Source organism: Poromitra crassiceps (assembly GCF_964638095.1).
Source record: "Poromitra crassiceps genome assembly, chromosome: 12".
NCBI classification, from domain to species: Eukaryota; Metazoa; Chordata; class Actinopteri; order Beryciformes; family Melamphaidae; genus Poromitra; species Poromitra crassiceps.
Window position 1 is genome coordinate 14,088,537 of NC_139632.1, and position 20,000 is coordinate 14,108,536.

Here is a 20,000-nt window from a genome sequence, read left to right on the forward strand (position 1 = left end):
CGCACTATTCTGCACAGCATACACACACCCCAAGCCCCTCGCACTATTCTGCACAGCATGCACACCTCAAGCCCCTCGCACTATTCTGCACAGCATGCACACCTCAAGCCCCTCGCACTATTCTGCACAGCATGCACACACCCCCAAGCCCCTCGCACTATTCTGCACAGCATGCATGCTCGGCGGCTACAGATACAATGCAAATCCGAGGGGCGAGGAGCCCGTGTGTATAGAAAAACTTTAGGAAGTGCTATCGGAAGACTTGCCTTGTGTCACGCCCGGCTCACCGGCACAAAACATTTTGCAGTGTTGGTGAGATCGGGGCCGCAGGAACAATGTTAGGTGAGGGGGAAAAGAGAAGGCTTCCGCCTACAACGTTAAGGCAGTCGCTGACGTACAGTACAGTAATCAGGGGACTGTTGGCTGCAGAAAAACTGCAACGCCTCACCTAGTTCATTATAAGATGACACAACCAATTTGTACCTCTGCCTGCTGCAATCTACCACATCTCCCCTGACAAAAGCGTTTAGATGAGAGCGCTTTCAGGGAGGGCTGCGCTGACACGCGTAGCCAGCCTCTAAAAGGGGGAAATGAAGTGGCTTTTTAATTCTCCTCCAGGCAAACATAAAACTGTCCAGGTAAGTCATTTGCGGGTTGAATGGAGAGCCAGGAGCAAGCTGCCTCTCTGCCTCTTTCTCCCCCTTTTCCCACTCTCTTTCTCTCTCTCTCTCTCTCTCTCTGCAGGCGAACGTGCCCGCACGCCCGCGCACGCACACACACACACACAGAGACACACAGCCTTATCCTCATCTAGAAGATTATTAATCTATTAGTTACATTTTGTCCCATTATTTCCCCAGTATAATCCTCTCTCACTTCCTCTGGCAGCATGCTAATGACTTTCTGTGAACAAGGAAGCCGCGCGCGCTGGAGATGCTTCTGATTGGTGCTCCTCCCTCATTCTCTCTCTCTCTCTCTCATTCTCTTTCTCTCTCTCTCTCTCTCTCCGATTTTGTCCTGATGGCGTACACAGGAGGATAAAGACTCCCAGATGGAATGGGAAAGTGGAAATGGCGAGAGGTGCCATTTCATCTAATAAAATAGAGCTTTGTAATCACTTTCCCCTTTGCAAATCTTTAAAGTCGACGAGAGCAAGGTGGAAACGGGAGTAATTGCCGCGTCCTTCAGATTTGGGCCGGTGTCACCAAACTCTTTCCGCAGCTACATCAAGTATTTCTCCCCTTCCTCCAAATACTCACTTAGATTTATAGCTCTCTCTCCATCTCCTCCATGCGGGTGAACTGGTGACAGACAATTAGGTGCGTACGTGTCTCTCACTCTCTCCTGCGCTTGGTTTTTATTAAAAGATTTTGTCCGTCTCCCTTATCGCGCAGACAATGTTGACGGAGAGGGAGCATCATATATTCCGCGTTTTTTAATCTAAAAATCTTATATGAAATCCATAGACTGCCAAATGATTTTCTACGGTCCCCGCTACAAAATGGGGTTGAGGGCGAGGAGACAACACAGAATATAGCCGCTTTTTTAAATTAAACACACGGGCGACCAAGCGGAGAAATAGACTGCAGACACAGTATAGGAGCAGAAAGAATTATGGTAAACACAAATTACTATTAAGATTCGGGTGCAGCTTGAGATGTATGGGTGTAAAAAAAAGATGTAGTAAAGCTAGTCCAGTCTCTTGAGGAAGAGATGGATCTAAGCTGCATGTGTTAAAGCCGTGCCTGAAGATCCATTCCATCCTGTAGCTTAAGGCCCAGGAATTATGACCACAGGGAGATGTGGAGAGAGGGAAGCAGGCCAGAGAAAACACATAGGTACTAAATACCAGAACGAATCGGTGGCAATATAACTCAACAGCTACATGGGGAATTTATTCATTTCAATATATTGTGCTCTTCTACTAAACACGCAACTTACATATTATACCACCATACCACTGAGACACTTGTGGGAAATAATCTATGTTACCTCCCAAAGACTCGATATAGGTGCCATTTGTCTTAGTAGCAGGTCAGAAGGTAGCCAGAAGGGAACATGCACATTACTGTTTACATTTCCCATTGTGGTGTATACTTGTGTGTGAGTGCGTGTGTGTGTGTGTGTGTGTGTGTGTGTGTGTGTGTGTGTGTGTGTGTGTGTGTGTGTGTGTGTGTGTGTGTGTGTGTGTTAGGCTGAGGGGACATGGAGCAGGACGGGGCAATGGGTGTCCTCAAATAGCAAAACGGGGGCTGCTTGACGTTTTTATGAAGCGCGTCTGTTTGGAAATGAATCGTTAGTCTCGGTTTTATTGCTCAAATTACCCGAGCCGGTCCTTGTCCTGTTTGCCCTTAATTAACAAGCATTCAATTCCCCTATTAATTAGCACAAGCTATTAGCTATTTTACATCACTCTTCATTTGTCGACAATTAAAAGGTCTATTATTAAAAGGCATGCCACATGGTTAATTGTGCGAGTGGTTCAGCGGCACAGGGGGAGAGAGGAGACACTGCAGGAGACTTGCAGAGCATGGGGAGGACCAAAAGACGGTCCAGAGAGAGGAGACACTGCAGGAGATTTGCAGAGCATGGGGAGGACCAAAATACGGTCCAGAGAGAGGAGACACTGCAGGAGACTTGCAGAGCATGGGGAGGACTAAAAGACGGTCCAGAGAGAGGAGACACTGCAGGAGACTTGCAGAGCATGGGGAGGACTAAAAGACGGTCCAGAGAGAGGAGACACTGCAGGAGACTTGCAGAGCATGGGGAGGACTAAAAGACGGTCCAGAGAGAGGAGACACTACAGGAGACTTGCAGAGCATGGGGAGGACCAAAAGATGGTCCAGAGAGAGGAGACATTGCATCCCGGACGAGTCCCCCAAAAATGTAAAGGCTTACATATGACTACGAAACATTGGCACTCAGGTGCTTAGAATGAACAAACGGTAACATTGCTCACAGATCACCAAATGGGCCTACACACAACTACCAGTGACAGAGTCTCAACAGGTGTCGCAGGTCAGCTGTCATCTCTGAGGAGTGAGGAGAGCAAGGGGCAGACGGGCTCAGATGGTGTATATCAGCTGCAGCAGCCAATCAGCAGCCAGCCCTCCCCTCCTGACAGCCCAGGTAGCACCCACCTGGAGCTCATCACCCACTCAACACACTACCACATACACACAGGGAGGGAATGATACACAATTAACACACAACCAAAATGACCAAGGTCATAACAATATGGAGACTTTTCTATGATCAGAATTTAAACTGCACAGTAACAAGAGAGAAGCACACAAGACACACGATGCCTAGATGTATTTGCATATAGAGCGGGAAAGTGAGATCCGGATACCCCAGACCCATGTGGGGCCGCATTCTAATCCCAGTTGTGAATGCACGTACTTTACTCAGTCGGATCTCCCAAGATCCGACTTTGGCCGGTTTAAGGCCGACTCTGAACGGCCTCAGAGCCTATGGCTGCAAAACAGCTATGAATGGTACAGTATCCTAAAACCTTTGTACTCGTCGCTGTATACTCATGTTTCTTCGACAACTACAAATCAGAATCACTTTAGTACAACACATGTACAGGAAGTTTGTGACATCGATGTAGAGTGGGCAGATTGCACTAGGAATTTCCCAGTTGAATGACGTCACACCCAAGTTGACCACGTTCCAGTAAAAGAGTCGGAAAACCAGCCAGGGTTAGCTCTAGCCAGGCTAGCCAGTGTTAGCAATATCAGTTGATAACAACGCATTACACGGTATTCTGTGCATATACACCGGAGCAACATTTCCACAGATTAAAGTTAGACAGTACTGGGTGTGTGTACAACTGTTTTAATGAGACACAAATAAGACAGAAGTGCTAATAAACTGTGTATTGTGTGTATTGCTACAGCTTTCACTACTGTTGATGCGGGACCTGCCATCTTGGATTTTGAGGTCGAGGTGGGTTGATGAAGTACGGGGGAATCCCACAAGAGAGGATACAGAGAACAACGGGGCCCAATAATAAATGACAGATAAGGACAGTGAAAGACGGAGCAAAAAGGTGGTCAGAAATAGTGCAGAGCACAAAAATAAAATGTTAAAGAAAGTGAAAAATAAGAGAGGAGAGAAAGAGGACAGAAAAGAACAGAAGAGGACAAACGGGCAGGGAGGGGAGACGGTAAACAGAGAGAGAGGTGAGAGAGGAGAGACACACGGAGTATTGGAGGATGGCCTTTCTGTTTCCCACACACTGCCTCAAGCCCCCCCCCCCCACACACACACACACACACACACACACACACACACACACACACACACACACACACACACACACACACACACACACGCACACGTCCTCTGCCAGGGCTTAACAAGTGGCGAGGGAAGCAGGCAGGCAAGAGCTGTGCTGATTGACAGAACAATTACTGCTAACATGCTAACATGCACCCTGATGCTTACGTCTGCAGACGTCTCCAAATAGAATTTCACTATGCTGTTGCATCACACGCTTACAGGAAGAAAAGAAAAATTGCCCCAACTGACTGTCTGTCCGTCTGGCTGGCTAGCTGTCTGACTAACTGACTGACTGTCTGTCTGTCTGTCTGTCTGTCTGTCTGTCTGTCTGTCTGTCTGACTGTCTGGCTGACTGACTGACTGACTGTCTGTCTGTCTGTCTGTCTGTCTGTCTGTCTGACGGACTGTCTGACTGTCTGTTTGTCTGACTGTCTGTCTGCCTGTCTGTCTGCCTGTCTGTCTGTCTGACTGTCTGTCTGTCTGTCTGTATGTCTGTCTGACTGACTGTCTGGCTGACTGACTGACTGACTGACTGTCTGTCTGTCTGTCTGTATGTCTGTCTGTCTGACGGACTGTCTGACTGTCTGTTTGTCTGACTGTCTGTCTGCCTGTCTGTCTGTCTGACTGTCTGTCTGTCTGTCTGTATGTCTGTCTGACTGACTGACTGACTGGCTGTCTGTCTGTCTGTCTGTCTGTCTGTCTGTCTGTCTGTCTGACTGGCTGGCTGACTGTCTGGGTGAATGTCTGTCTGTCTGTCTGTCTGACTGACTGTCTGTCTGTCTGTCTGTCTGTCTGTCTGTCTGACTGTCTGTCTGTCTGTCTGTCTGTCTGACTGTCTGTCTGTCTGTCTGACTGTCTGTATGTCTGTCTGACTGAGTTTCAGTCTGTCTGGCTGTCTGCCTGTACAGTATGTCTGTCTGACTGTCTGACTGTCTGTCTGTCTGTCTGTCTGTCTGTCTGTCTGTCTGTCTGTCTGACTGACTGTCTGTCTGTCTGTCTGTCTGACTGTCTGGCTGACTGGCACCACTGCTTGCAAAGCACTTCTGTTTTTGTTGCCTTCCAGGAAAACGGAGAAAAAGCATTTACCCTTGATCAAGGTTGGCTGGTTCTAACTTTAGAAGCAATGCTTGGCAACCCGTTTCCTCCAGTTCTGACTCTTCTGTTCATGTTGATTTGTAAAGCACTTTGTAACGGTGTTTTGAAAGGTGCTATATAAATCAAGTTTATGATGATATTTTATTATTAATCTCCTTGCTCAATAAGCGGTGTAGCTGTTTTACCCACATATTGTCTACTGACTGATGAATAAGTGTTTAGTTAATTAAGAGACATCAGACACCAGAACAGATTACAATACTTTATATATCACACATCTAAAGCTCATTCAGGTTTACGCCATGTGATACTAGTGTGTGGGATTTGTGAGTGTTTGATTTGTCTGTCATTTGATCTATCATGTCATGGAGGATGTCACAATACAGTCAGAGACTTACTGTGAACTTGTTGCAACAACTTCTGCAGATGATCCAAGACTAGATCCTTGCTTGTGTTGCTTGTGTTGTATTAAAATGTCATTTGTAATATCGCTTTGGATAAAAGCTTCTGCCAAATGGCAATGTAAAATAAAACCTCTGCCAAACGGCAATGTAAATTGTAAGTGTAGATGAATTGTGCCGTGGTCTTCATGATGCACAGATAGTAAGGCAGGCTTGGCGTAATGCATTTTAAATCAGCAACAGTGCACAATGATGTGTAAAGTAAGAACACCCAAAAAAAAGCCTGCCCCTTTTATGAAGACATTAGTGTCTTCTGCTGCTGCCACACTGTGTCCTGTCCCTCTCCTCCTCTCCACATGACAGCCTATATGTAGCATCTGCTGCTTGATGCAGGCAGTCCCATGCAACATCACGGCCATTACCCCGTCCCCCCCTTCCCCCTCCATCCCCAGCATCCCAGCATCCCAGCCTGCACCGGCTGCATTACACCACGCTCTCTGACTTTCTAATTAGCTTAGCTCAGAGAATAACGATGCTGGGCAATTCTTTGCTCTAGCAGTCTAACAAATAGCAGACAACAGGGAGTCTGGTTGGCACCTAGTGCCGCCAAGAGGGCCATTCTCTTCCACAGACTAGCACAAGAAAATGTGATTTCCTCCCTACCCTCTCTCTCATACACACTCTGTCTCTCTCTCTCTCTCTCTCGCCTCCCCCCCTCCCCCGCACTCTGGGCTGCTATGTGCTGGTATGTGTCTGTAAGTAAGTCAGTGGTAATTAATACACAATCATGAGAGTCAGTTTAATGTCAAGGACTTGATCATTTGGGAGCAAAGCACTAAGCGTTGAATATGAAGCATTAGCTGATGAGAGACAGGTGAGACAGGAAATCACAGACGGGAGCCATGTTTGCCTTCTTCGTTCAACAGCTTCTCAACCACGCAGTACTAATTAAATGTGGTTTTATACCATGGTCTGGCTGAATACTTGTTTCTGATTGGCCGCAGGTGTGCATTAAAACCGTATAATGCGCACGTAGTCCGGCTCAAGTCTAATCACATGTTGTAAATTCATCCGCTACCCAATCAAACAGCTGTTTAATCAAACAGCACAGCTAACGTTATTCAACTCGCTATCTCAGCTTCTATGAGCTGAGCGGACTAGCTTCCCTGCATCATACCGGCGGAAGACCCATAGTACTTTTTCTCTGACACTGAGGGGCGCTAGTCTAGCAGACGTGCTATGTGGTCGTATAGACCTTATTCGATAACCCCGGACGGCGCCATATTGTTGACAAACCGCAGCCGTAACGTAGTCTGGCCGAGCGTATAGCAACAGTTATGGCTTCGTCAAGGAGAAGTGATGAAAAAATAAGTTTGGTCGGAGGTGCGGACCCCTATAAAAAACTGACTTAGAGTAAAGATAACTCATTATATTGCCAGGTATAACGTGCCAGACATTTATAACTACCTTGTGAATACAGTATTGGCATACACATCTCAGGAGCTGAAGGCTTTCAAATCCTGTGAGTCCTATAACTATTTCATCTGTGGCAATTGGTCTGACATTTTTACTTTTGTGCCACCAACGACATCATCATCATCATCATCATCATCAAACATTGTCGTGACATCAAAGGTAAATAACCTTAACGTTAAATGTTTGTTTGATATGATCTGACGCTTGCTTGCATGTTAGCCCAATGTTTGCTACTACCGTTAGCCTCTGTCTCTTTCCCTTCACGTTTGCGGACAGTATCGCTATAGGGATTGCTTAAAAACTGACACCCGGGCTTTTAATGCTGCTATTACTACATCCGTGTATTATTACACAGCACACTGTCGCTGTTGTGAAATAGCTCCTGACGCAGTAAAAACGGCATTAAATAGGCTGGTAAGTAAAGTTGGCTAGCGTCCTAAGCTATGACAGCTGTCAGTCACTTTTAAACAGCACGCTGCGGAATGTCAACAATATCGTGGCGGTGGGTGGACCGTACGTGAGTTATGTCAGTCGAATAAGGTCAGTGATACACCGTCATTCGTTGTATGAGTTGGAGTGTTGGTCCAAATCCAGAGGATAAATACAGTACTGCTATGATGTGTCCGTCACGAGGACGGAGAAGCTAGAGGAGGCATGGAAGGAGGGAAGGAGAGAGGGGCTATAGGAAGCGATGGAGGATAGATCCCTCTCCACCTGTAGCAATGAACACCCTGCAGGACTGTAATCTGCCAGCTGTCTCTCACAGGGACGCCCAGCCTAGACGCCGGCCAAGCCCAGCAGCCTCCAGCAGCAAAGCATGCTGGAGCCCCAGGACACAGGGCACCTGCACGGGGAGATAAAGCCTTCAACTCCTGGGCTAATACCGACGATTCTTCTGATAAATACAGCAGGGGGGGAGGCAATTTATTCTCTCTCTATCTCTCTCTCTCTCTCTCTCCCCCTGTCTACCTGTCTCGGTAATCTCTCTTTCTAGTATTTTCTCCGTTTTTTCTTTCTCTCTCCCTGTCTGTTTCTCTCTGTAAGTCTCTCTCTCTCTCCTTCTATCCCTCTCTTTCTCTGTGCCTTCTTCTTTATCCTCTCCTGTGTGTGTTTGGATCAGACAGGCGAGGCTCTCTGCACTCTCCCTTCTTATTTATTCCATATCTGTAACTGTCAAAAGGAAGATTGCTACTTTAGGTGCTGCCTGCGCTTTTGTCGCGCTGATGGAAAAGTCAAATAGAGGAAGGAGGCTGTGTTAAAAGCATCTTGACCACTTTTTGGGGGCACAAAACAACGTGAGCCGTGCTGTGGGAAGCCTCGGTGCACAGGAAGCAGCCCCAGATGCATCTTTTAGATGGCAGGGTGGTGAGAGGAGCGATTGAAACGCTATTAGCCTGGGAAGGTCAATGGAAGCGGGCTTCAGCCACGCCCACGTTACACCCCGCTGGGTCTGTCACTTAAATACCTATTTATGAGAGCTTAGAAAAACATGAACATGCATGATTAGTGTATTCAATCAGCTTTGGGATCTCAAAGAGGCAACAAGGCTCCTGATTAGAATACCACTTCAGACATTCAAGATGATGATGATGCCAAATGACAAGTTAAGACCAGTCAGAAGCATTTTTCAACAAGTGGGATAATTACACCTAGAAAAAGATGCCTGTTGAATAGCCATGACACAAAGGTGATATCCGCATTTAAAAAATAAGGATATAATTTTCTATAACTTGGGACGGCATGGTGGCTCAGTGGTTATACTGTTGCCTCACAGCAAGAAGGTCCCGGGTTCGGACCCCGGTCCGACCCAGGTCTTTTTACTGTGTGGAGTTTGCATGTTCTCCCCGTGTTCGTGTGGGCTTCCGCAGGGTGCTCTGGTTTCCTCCCACCATCAAAGACATGTATGCTAGGGTTAACTCTCCCGAGTTAATATGGTGGCACGCACGGACGCAACGGCTTGACTCTCCCTGGAGTGGCTACATTTCATTGTACAACTGTTCAATGACAATAAAGGCAGTCTCCTTTTTTATGTTGTTGTCCATAGAGTAACTTAATGGCGATTACACTGCACATTACATTCAGCTGAGAAATAAGTACGCACCCATTTCAAAGCGATCACTTTGCCGTATAACGTTTGTATAACTTCAAACAGCACGAGGCAAGCAGGTAAGAGTTGGGGCACAGCAACACAAGTCATATCTCCATCAGCAGCATGGAGAAACTCTGAGTGTTAAAGTCGCTGCTGCTGCAGCACATGCTGTCGAAACGGAGCCAATCTGCACGAACGAGGAAGTGAGCTGAGCTGCATCGCGTTGCATTGTGCTGTATCATAGACAGCAGTCCATCTTTCCTGTCTACCGTGTTGTGTCCAGTGTCGCTTCCCATTATGGCTGCGCCCGGCGTAGCTACGGCGCGGTCGGCGCGGTCGGCGCGGGCGCTAGGCTGGCAGACGCAGGCGGCTCAGGGCGGCAGATGCCTGGCGTTCCTGCGGCCACACTTCATCACGCCGCCCTGTTCTCCCTGCTCGCCCCGCTGCAGACACCAGCCTGTGTGGCAGACGCCACACCCAACCCCACTGCACCAGACCCGCTCCTATCTGCCACACCTACGCATGCACGCACGCATGTCGCTCGCTCGCTCGCACACACACACACACACACGCACGTGGACACACACACGCGCACACACACACACGTGCACACACACACACACACACACACACACACACACACACACAGACACACACACACACACACACACACACACACACACACACACACACACACGCACACGCGCACACACATGCACACACACACACACACACGTGGACACACACACACACACACACACACACACACACACACACACACACAGACACACACACGCGCACACACACACACACACACACACACACACAGACACACACACACACACCTCTGCATCCGTCATTCAGACGTTATTACCTCAGACAGCCGTCATGCCGGCAACCAACGGATCACATGCTAATGGACCAGACGCATCCACTCTAAAGCAGCAGTCTTTAGGATGTGTGTGTGTGTGTGTGTGTGTGTGTGTGTGTGTGTGTGTGTGTGTGTGTGTGTGTGTGTGTGTGTATGTGTGTGTGTGTGTGTGTATGTGTGTGTGTCTGTTGTTGGGCAGACAAGGAAACTTCTTCAAAGTGGGGAGGTTTGTACACTTTGCTAGTATTACAGCGACCACAATGTGGACTCAGGTTTCACAGACGAGGTGGTGTTATGATACAGCAGCATGCATTGTAAGGTAGTATAGAGCAGCGAGCACATAATATAAAGCTGATGTGTTTCTTATGGCGGTTGGTGCTGGTATTGCTACATGTACATGTACTGTCCACCTACCATTTAGGCCTGCTGGTCGACTTGACGACAGGAGACATGCCATCTCTGTACAGGCTCTTGGTCTTGGAGAAGTTGACCACGTTGAAAATGATCCTCTGAAAGACAAACAGGAACATTAGATTTTAGTGGATAGATTCCAGCTAAACATGGAATTGCAAAGGATTAAAGCTACTACTGTACAAGGAGCGTTTATCTGGTTATGAAACAATTCAACACTGATGCCTCTATATGACCTACATCAGCAAATGAGACCATCAGCGAGAAGTTTGGCTATTTTCTTTCTTTCTTTTCTTTTCTTTACGGCACAAAGCGGTGGTGCTCATGGGAAATGCAGTCTTCATTCTGGGAAAAGAGACTACCACTTTTGTCCACAGGGGCAGCTAAAATCAACGCAAAATGAAAGTTCCGTGTAGCTGCTTTAAAGACCCATCAAATACGAGTCCAGTGAGACTGACTGTGATGATGAGGCAGTAACATGAAAACCTGATTAGACGCGATAAAAGCTGCAGATTGATCTATGATCTAGATCATCATTTTCTTCTCCTGAAAAAGATCAACCCAGCAACTGTGGGAGAAGCCAGGAGAGAGGTGAAGATACCAGCGCCACCATTAACCCCAGCAGCATAACAAAAGCATGACACGTTATCAGCACAGTGAAGAGATAAGGCCGCTTTAATGTCCCTCTGATGATCCCATGAAGCTGTGACAAAGTTCCAGATAAAAGGCAACAGCTCTGGGGAGCACCAGCCTCTAATCCGCCAGGACATTATGGTTGTCCATCCCCACACAGGCGATGCTGCCTGGACCAAACCAATGACGAGGCTGGCCAGGAGCAGGGACCACGGTGGCTGGCTTTCCACCTGCCTCGACGCCAAGGACAAAGCTTCCTTCCTTGGCTAAAACACTAGGGGACTTCCCATCCTTCCTCCCACCTCCAGCATCCACGATTGGGATCAGGAGGAGGAGTGAGAAAATGTGAGGAGAGAGAATGGGAAAATGAAAAAGTCAAATGAATGGCGATGGTAATACTGCGGTACGGTAAATGAACCCTATTGATGGAGCATATCAAATTACCAACTAACTCCAGGTGGTGGAAGTTAACTGGGTGCTACTGAAATCCTATTACAGCCTCCCCCACTCTCCCCCTCGTCCCTCCCTCCCTCCCCCCTTCCTCCTCCCTAGCATCAGAGGGAGAGGGGATTGTGGCTTGTGGCAGGCTGATTCAGACTTAGGTAAAATGACATCTAACTGATGTTGAGACTGGCAGCGGGCTCCTGTAGCGGGGAGATAAGACCATTGCTGCTGGCATTTCAATTACACTTTACTGCCCCGTACATCTGTTGCAAGAGCTACTTTTCAGCCTTTTCCCCCGCAGGCACATGCAGCCTTATTCTCTCCACTGGCTTGACTCTGACTGCACACAGCCTCTTTCTTCATTCTTTATCCACAACAAATTCAGATTGTCTTCTTCCGTGTAGCGTGGCCGTGCCCACTGTTTGTAATCTATTTGTTAGGCCTGTTTCACTGAGAGGTAGCTACGACTGGACAGAAGACAGCTGACAGAGATGCAGGCCTGGGCTAAGAGAGAGAAAGTAGCCAGAGACAGACAGGCACACAAAGCAAAGGGTGTGGGGGGAGAGGCAAGCGGAGTGAAAGGTAGCTAGGTAGACAGAGGTTGGGTTTCCGTCCAAATGTATCGCAAAATTTTAACAGAATTTTTCTGAAAATCGGGCAAAAGAAAATGCGAAAGTACGCGCGTTTCCATCCACCGCTGTTGTGCAAATATTAGGAGTTGATATGTGCCTTGTAGGCAGACGTGTGGCAGATACGTACAGTACATGTCTTGCAGGCAGCGTCCGAGCTCTATGAAGAACATCTATTCATTTAAAGTTTCTTGATTATCCACGAAGCTACGCCTTGAAATGGATTACCAGGCAATTGGGCATATAATCCACTGAGCAAGTGAGTAAGTGAATAAAAATGTCAATTGTAGAAGTGAGGCGCCTGGTAATCCTGCACACTGTGGCAGGTGGTCTACCTTCATTCTGCCTAAATAGCTGTTGCTTATTTGCTTTAGCAGTGTATTTAGTGTATGCAGACATGCAATGTAGAGTACATTCTAATGATTCATATCAAGCCTTCGTTTTACGGCCGGGTGTTAACTTGTGCCAGTGAGCAAGGCAATATGAAAGGGCATGGTTGGAGTTTGGTTAAACGAGAGGTTTGGTTTAACCAGATAACTGAAGATTTGCTGAATCTGTTTCCACTGCACTTTTATTGCCACATATGTAACATAGCGTACAGAGCTAACAGCTAGCTAACGGCAGCTTTCTTCTTCTCTCAGTTTATAGGCGGGCTCGCTGACACCTTCAAGGTGCTTACCGCCACCTGCTGTACAAGTAGGTTACTTGTACATGCAACGGACATACATCTATCCGTTTTATAATCCTGTCCCTTTTCTGATGGATCAGTGTGGCCACGGCCTAAGAGGTGCCAGGTTTCAGGAGCAAATTAAATAGTAAGAAGCGTATTGATGTTTTCTGTGTTCATCACTAATGGTCGACTATCACCCTTGGCCTTGACTATAGAGAATTGCACATTTGCAGTCTATTGTAATGCTTACAGACAGTAGATTTGGTCATTTGTTTGATGGTAGCTGAGATAAACCTACCTGAAAGTGTGTTCTTAAAATGTACCTGTACTTCTTTACACTAAAGGAAATGGGAACATTTGGAGGTTCTGTCATTTATAGGTTATTATTGATTTTCTTTGTCTGGCCCACTTGAGACCAAATTGGGTCGCATGTGGCCCGTGAACTAAAATGAGCTTGACACCCCTGAGTCCAGAGACACAGACAGACAGACAGACAGACAGACACACAGACAGACACACAGACAGACAGACAGACAGACAGACATACAGACAGACAGACAGACAGTCAGTCAGACAGACAGACAGACAGACAGACAGACAGTCAGTCAGTCAGACAGACAGACAGACAGAAAGACAGACAGACAAAGATGGGTTGGAGACAGAACATGGGAAAGGTAGCCTACTGTAGGTAGGGCAGACGTGGAAAGGATCCAGCGTTAAGTCACAGGAGGAAAGGATTCTCTTTTATTAATTTTGGCTTCAGTAAAATCAGAGAACCACAGAGGGAGATGGAGACCTCTGCATGCTGTGTGCCTTCCTCACGAACCTACCAACCCGCCTGCCTGCCTCTCTGCACCTGTCCAGTACAAACCTGTCTAAATATTCAGTATTTAGGTGGCGTTCACACCCAAAGCGCTTTTTTCAGTTAGAACGCTATTGAAATCACGTCGAGAGCGCTTCCATTTTTTTGTTTTCCCCTGCAGTCGCGTGCAGTACACTTTAGGGCACAAGGACCACACGGACGGTAGCCAGCTGGTTTTGTCTATTTGATGTTGTTCACTGTCAACATGAAACCCAGATTATTGCCAATTCTGGCAGCAGCGGAGGTTGAGGATCCCTCTGGGAGGAGAAAAGGTAGGAGGAGTGAAAAGACGAGCAGCGCGCTTTTCCTCCAAATGTTCCACTTTTTCAGCTTAAAAACGCCCAGAGCGCTCCGCCAAAAAAAAACGAGACGCCACCAGCGTTTAAACGCCAGGTGCGTTCCTTGAAAGAGGAGCACGTTTAGCACGTCCTTACATAGAGAATGAATTGCAGAAAGGTGCTGGCAGCTCCAAAAACGCTTTAGGTGTGAATGTCCCCTAAGGCAGTGGTTCTCACTTGAGGGGGTTCCAGGGGGTCCCCAGCCAAAAGGGGAGTAATTTATTTTCGCTATCCTTCCATTCATAAGTAACACAATGACTATTTTGGTCATGGGCTTTATACACTTTCTGTGATAAAACATCTAAAGCATCAATGGATTAATTATCATATGGGGGACCACGTGGGACAAAATCCTATGAATCTTTGTTAGTTTAGGGGTCCTTCATGTGAAACAATTTGAGAACCACTGCCCTAAGGCAGTATTTCTTTCAGACTCGGTATTTCACCTTCTCCTTACAGAAGATGGCAACGCTTCAGTGACTTTTTAGGATCACTCTGTGAAAAACCATGTGTTCTGTCAATGTTACGCTGCCTAAGTGCCACGGGCATAACAGCTATGAACAGTGTGTCTCTTTCTCAACACATGTAAGCTAACTAACCACTCTTGTTTTGTTGTTGTGCCAGTGAGCTCAGGCACGCAGATGTAACATGGTTGATGCAGCATGATAAAGCCACTTCCTGTACACAAACTCCTGAGTTGTAATGCCTGTTCTTGCCACCAGAATTGGATCATTTTCAATAGGCAGACGAGATAAAACGGTGACTATGCAACTTTCTTGGTCACATGGTGTTATAGTGGCAGTTCGTGGTGCAATTCCAAGAGTTGAAAGCAAAGTATTGCCAGTGACCAGTCCACCACTAGTTACACTGACATTTACCCAGAAGGGGTTTGTTGAGGTGTAAATGTGATTAAAACAATGTTGCTTTTATGTCTTTAAAAACTGCAATAAATCACTGCTGTTTCACTCTTGTGATGAAATTCACAAAACTGAAATTTGTAGAGAGAAACCTGCTATTTATGATGGAATTGATACGTGGGCTTTTTCTAACATTTTGGCATAATGGAAAAATTTGAATACTAACTGTGTGTGCAATAGACCCATTTAGAGTCACGGGGTTAGTTGTGCACGCATCGCGGTATCCAAAACTCTGAGGAAGCAAGTGAAGCCAAAACTGAGAGATCCCCGGAATACAGGAAAAAGGCGTCTTGTGCCGTATAGATGCTGGACATTCCCACTAGGAATATGACGATGTATGACTGCAACTTTGGCGATGTAGTTGGATCCTAGACCCATCCTGACAGTGAGTACGGGTCAGGAAACCTCACCCCATTGAAAGAGTTAGCTTATTTGTGTAAGGTAACCTGTCTGTTGCTGGCAAAGCTTTAAAATAGGTGGAGGAGGCGTCCTGATCTTCCATATTTCTATGACAGCTGAACCGCTAGTTGTAACTTTCTGCAACCAGTTGGGCTCTGCCCACAAAATACGTAATCGCTGTTTACAAACATAAAAAGGGTTTATAATGGACACGCGCGCGCACGCACACACGCACGGACACACACACACACACACACACACACACACACACACACACACACACACACACACACACACACACCACACACATACTGTATACAAACAACAAGTTTCATAGAATCTAACAAACTGCTGTGGGGCCAATTAGATCGTTAAAACCTATGCACACCTAGGATCAATTTGGAAGCCTGTGTGTGTGTGTGTGTGTGTGTGTGTGTGTGTGTGTGCGTGCGTGCGTGCGTGCGTGCGTGCGCGCGTGTGTGTGTGTGTGCGTGCGTGCGCGCACGTGCATGTGTGTGTGTGTGTGTGCTGCCCTGGAAGATTTAATTAGGTTGGGAGCAGTTAGAAGAGATTAACATCCATGCTGTCTGAGCTGTCATGTCGATGGAGCGTGTCAAAGCCCTGTGCCGTCCCCATCACACACGAACGAACGGCAGACTGGAACAGGTGTCTCTGTGGTGCCGCCACGCACACACACAAGAGACACACACACACACACACCTCAAACGCACACACAGATGACAGTAAACATCCTTATATACTGCATCAAACACACAGACATTGTTTAAGCTCTGTGCTTTCCAAGACTATTCCTCATCATGAGATACACTGCCATGTGTTTACATGCCTGATGAAAGTAGAATGAAGGCACTTTGTGTGGATCACACCTGTTGAGCGTCCACACAGTGTTACAGGCAGAACTCAAATGAGCCTTAAAGGTGCAAAAAGTATGATTTTTACTGTCCCAGACAGCGGATTATCAGGGAGCTCCCTTTGCGAGACCAATGCGGAAGTAGCTAAAAACCTGCATTCCTTCGAATGGCCTGCAGGGGGCGACGCCAATGGCTGCAAAAAGAAGTCCGGTTACATGGAAGTGAATGGGAAAATAGCGCTACTTCTCACTTGATTTATGGCCCCAGTAAACAGTTTCATAATGAGGTCCTGGCCTCGATCGCCAGTTTCAAGTCTTCTTCAATACAACATGATGTTCATTTAGTAAATCATGGTCCCATTTAGAGTAAGATAGACGATAAAAAAGACTTTGTGTTGGGGCCTGATTGACAGGTCGCCTGTCCAGTGATTGTGCAGCTCGCTGATCATGGACCAATAGCAGGCTGCACATGTGGCTCTGCTCGTCCAAATTCACGTCACTTCTCTCTCCAAATAACCAAGATGGCGAGGGTGAAAATGGAAACATCGAGGCTTCAAAACACGAGTCAAAACCAGTGGGTGACATCATAGCTACGTCCAGATATTATTCCGTCTATGGTACCAAAGCACAAAACAAGCTGCTGCTGTGACTCAAACAAAACAAGCACACAGTATATCTGCTGGTGTGACTCAAACAAAACAACCACACAATATATCTGCTGCTGTGACTCAAACAAAACAACCACACAATATATCTGCTGCTGTGACTCAAGGATTCACTTTCTGGCTCACTCTTTGTTTTGGAGCAAATTCAATTTAGAGGATAAAAGGATCACGCATATCTAATGCATCTCTGGGATTATTTTTTTCCGGCGTGCTGCTGATTCCTCAAAAAGTCAATAAATCAAAATCTAGGAATAAAAGTTTGCTTCAAGCTATTTGAAAAACTCCCCTTTGAAATATTCTATTGGCCACATGAAGACTGGAGATTCTGAGTGTTCTGTGAACGTGAATTGTGCATCGGGAGCACAGATACTCCCCCCCCCCCACCCCCCCAAATGTTTAGGGGGTAGTCTCTAAATGTCTAATTTCAAACCCCAACCTCTCTGTTAACCTCTAGACAGAATAGCATGGCACTAAAATAGCCCTGCTGCTGTCACTTGTGGGTAGGATTGTATTTAGGGCCAAACATTGTCTTTTGATCTCCATTGATCCAGCGTGTGGGCCAGATGGTGTTGCTTCCTGGAAGAAACCAGGATGAATTATTAAAGAAGCCACTCTAAACAGGGAGACTTCTCCAGAGAGAGAATGCACACCTTGCCCTTTCCGCACCTTGCCCTTTCCACACCTTGCCCTTTTGGTGCCGGTGGCGTTGGAATGAAATGAATACTATACTGTAAATCTCATGTAAATCCAACGTAAATTCATATTTATCATCCACAGAACACTTCACCACTCATGTACATATTGTATATATTTACTCGATTTGATTGCACTTGCAACTTTGTGATTGTCTTTAGTTATCTTCCTACTTCTTATCTCTGTATATTGATGTGACCGCTACGCTGCATACAGACACTAAGACAAATTCCTCGTATGTAACTTGCATACTGGTTGCTGTGGCCAACCCCCCCCCCCCCCTTCTTTCTTTTTGTTGTTTGTCCGTGTTTTATGTCTGTCTCTGTTGTGTTTTATGTTCGGAGGTTGGCCCTGCTCCGGTTGAGTGAATGCTGGCGCGTTTGGCTGCCGCTGCTCTCTGGTTGCTATGGCCAACCCCCCCCCCCCGCACAACCCCCCCCCCTTCCTTTCCTTTTGTTGTTTGTTTGTGTTTTATGTCTGTCTCTGTTATGTTTTATGTTTGACCCATGTATTCTGTAAAGCGACTTTGAGTTCTTGAAAAGCGCTATATAAAATAAATGTATTATTATTATTATTATTACTGTGGCAATAAAAGTGATTCTGAGTTCTGGCTAAATTACAAGTTCTCAAACCACTGAGATAATATATAATTATAATATATCTGTAGATACCTTTACTCACATTACTGATGGAACGGCAATGTACTTGTTTTGTTCATAAGGAAGTGTAAGGTATGTTTTGTTCATAAGGAAGTGTAAGGTATGTTTTGTTCATAAGGAAGTGTAAAGTATGTTTTGTTCATAAGGAAGTGTAAGGTATGTTTTGTTCATAAGGAAGTGTAAGGTATGTTTTGTTCATAAGGAAGTGTAAGGTATGTTTTGTTCATAAGGAAGTGTAAGGTATGTTTTGTTCATAAGGAAGTGTAAAGTATGTTTTGTTCATAAGGAAGTGTAAGGTATGTTTTGTTCATAAGGAAGTGTAAGGTATGTTTTGTTCATAAGGAAGTGTAAGGTATGTTTTGTTCATAAGGAAGTGTAAGGTATGTTTTGTTCATAAGGAAGTGTAAGGTATGTTTTGTTCATAAGGAAGTGTAAGGTATGTTTTGTTCATAAGGAAGTGTAAGGTATGTTTTGTTCATAAGGAAGTGTAAGGTATGTTTTGTTCATAAGGAGGTGTAAGGTATGGGGATGTTAGAAGTATATATTGGAAGAAAATAACAATTACAGCACAATTTAATGTTGCAATAATACCCAAATAGCCAATCCATATTCCCAGGGAAAAGAACGTTGTCAGGGGTATTATTGCTTACCAGTGGTTATCAATACATGCTGACAAGCATACTGAAAAGTTTTCTATAAAGTAGTATGAATACATTAGAATAAAAAATTTTTTAGAAACAAGGCGATGATTACCGTAACTAGCTCCTGGGTAACCACACGAGTTGGCACTGTCTGCAACCAATATAGCACCATGCCTTATTTTATGGGAATTAGCAGGAATGTGTCTTTGACCAATCAGATTGCTTAATTTAATCTTAATTAAGATCCATATTTGATAAAGAATGGTGATGTTTCGGTGTGATCATAATGGAATAGTGGACACGTGGTTAGGACAGCAGGGTGACATACTGCTCAGGGAGACTTTCCTACAACCGCTTGGCGTTTGTAGTATGAAAAAAAACCAATGCGTGGAGTGACAATGCCCATTCTTTTCATTTTAAAAATAGCCAATAACAAAAGTGACTCATGTTTAAGAGTGTTGTGCAACTCATTCCAGGAGCAAAATAAGATCTAAGATTGTGCCTTGTGTGTGTCAATAGAAATATATGCAACTATTAGCTCCAGGATCATTGTCTTATTCAAACCCTGGGCTCTAAACTCCAAGGACAGCGAAAAAGATAATTTCCCAACAAGAATAAATGAATCACATTATTATTATTATTTCCCCCCTGACAATACAGCTTAGACCAATCTTACTGTAAGGTGTCAGGTGAGGTTACCGGCACTCATTACCGGACCGTGCTGCACTGAAGCACGTTGGCTACAGTGTGGTCTCCACACAGCAGAGCAGAGAGGATCTGTGAGGCCTGTCCAGAGCCATAGAAGGCAGGCAGGCTGATCGCTGCTGGCAGCTCTGCCTGCTCCTCTCTTGTTGTCTTTGATCAGTCTGATCACTGACACACAGCCTGCCAGCTACCTACCGTACTGGGGACTACCTGACACCGCCAAGAGCACCACACACACACATGC

The 20,000-nt window shown here is 46.0% G+C and overlaps 1 protein-coding gene across 1 annotated transcript in view; it reads right to left on the reverse strand.

The window, feature by feature from the left end:
- agbl4 (AGBL carboxypeptidase 4) overlaps nucleotides 1-20,000 on the reverse strand; it is a gene marked incomplete at its 3' end in the record, with an annotated part of 403,315 nt that overhangs the window by 234,756 nt on the left and 148,559 nt on the right. The window contains exon 4 of the mRNA XM_083647219.1: nucleotides 10,634-10,728. Within this exon, the coding sequence (XP_083503345.1) occupies nucleotides 10,634-10,728 (95 nt within the window). The remainder of the gene's footprint in view (nucleotides 1-10,633; nucleotides 10,729-20,000) is intronic.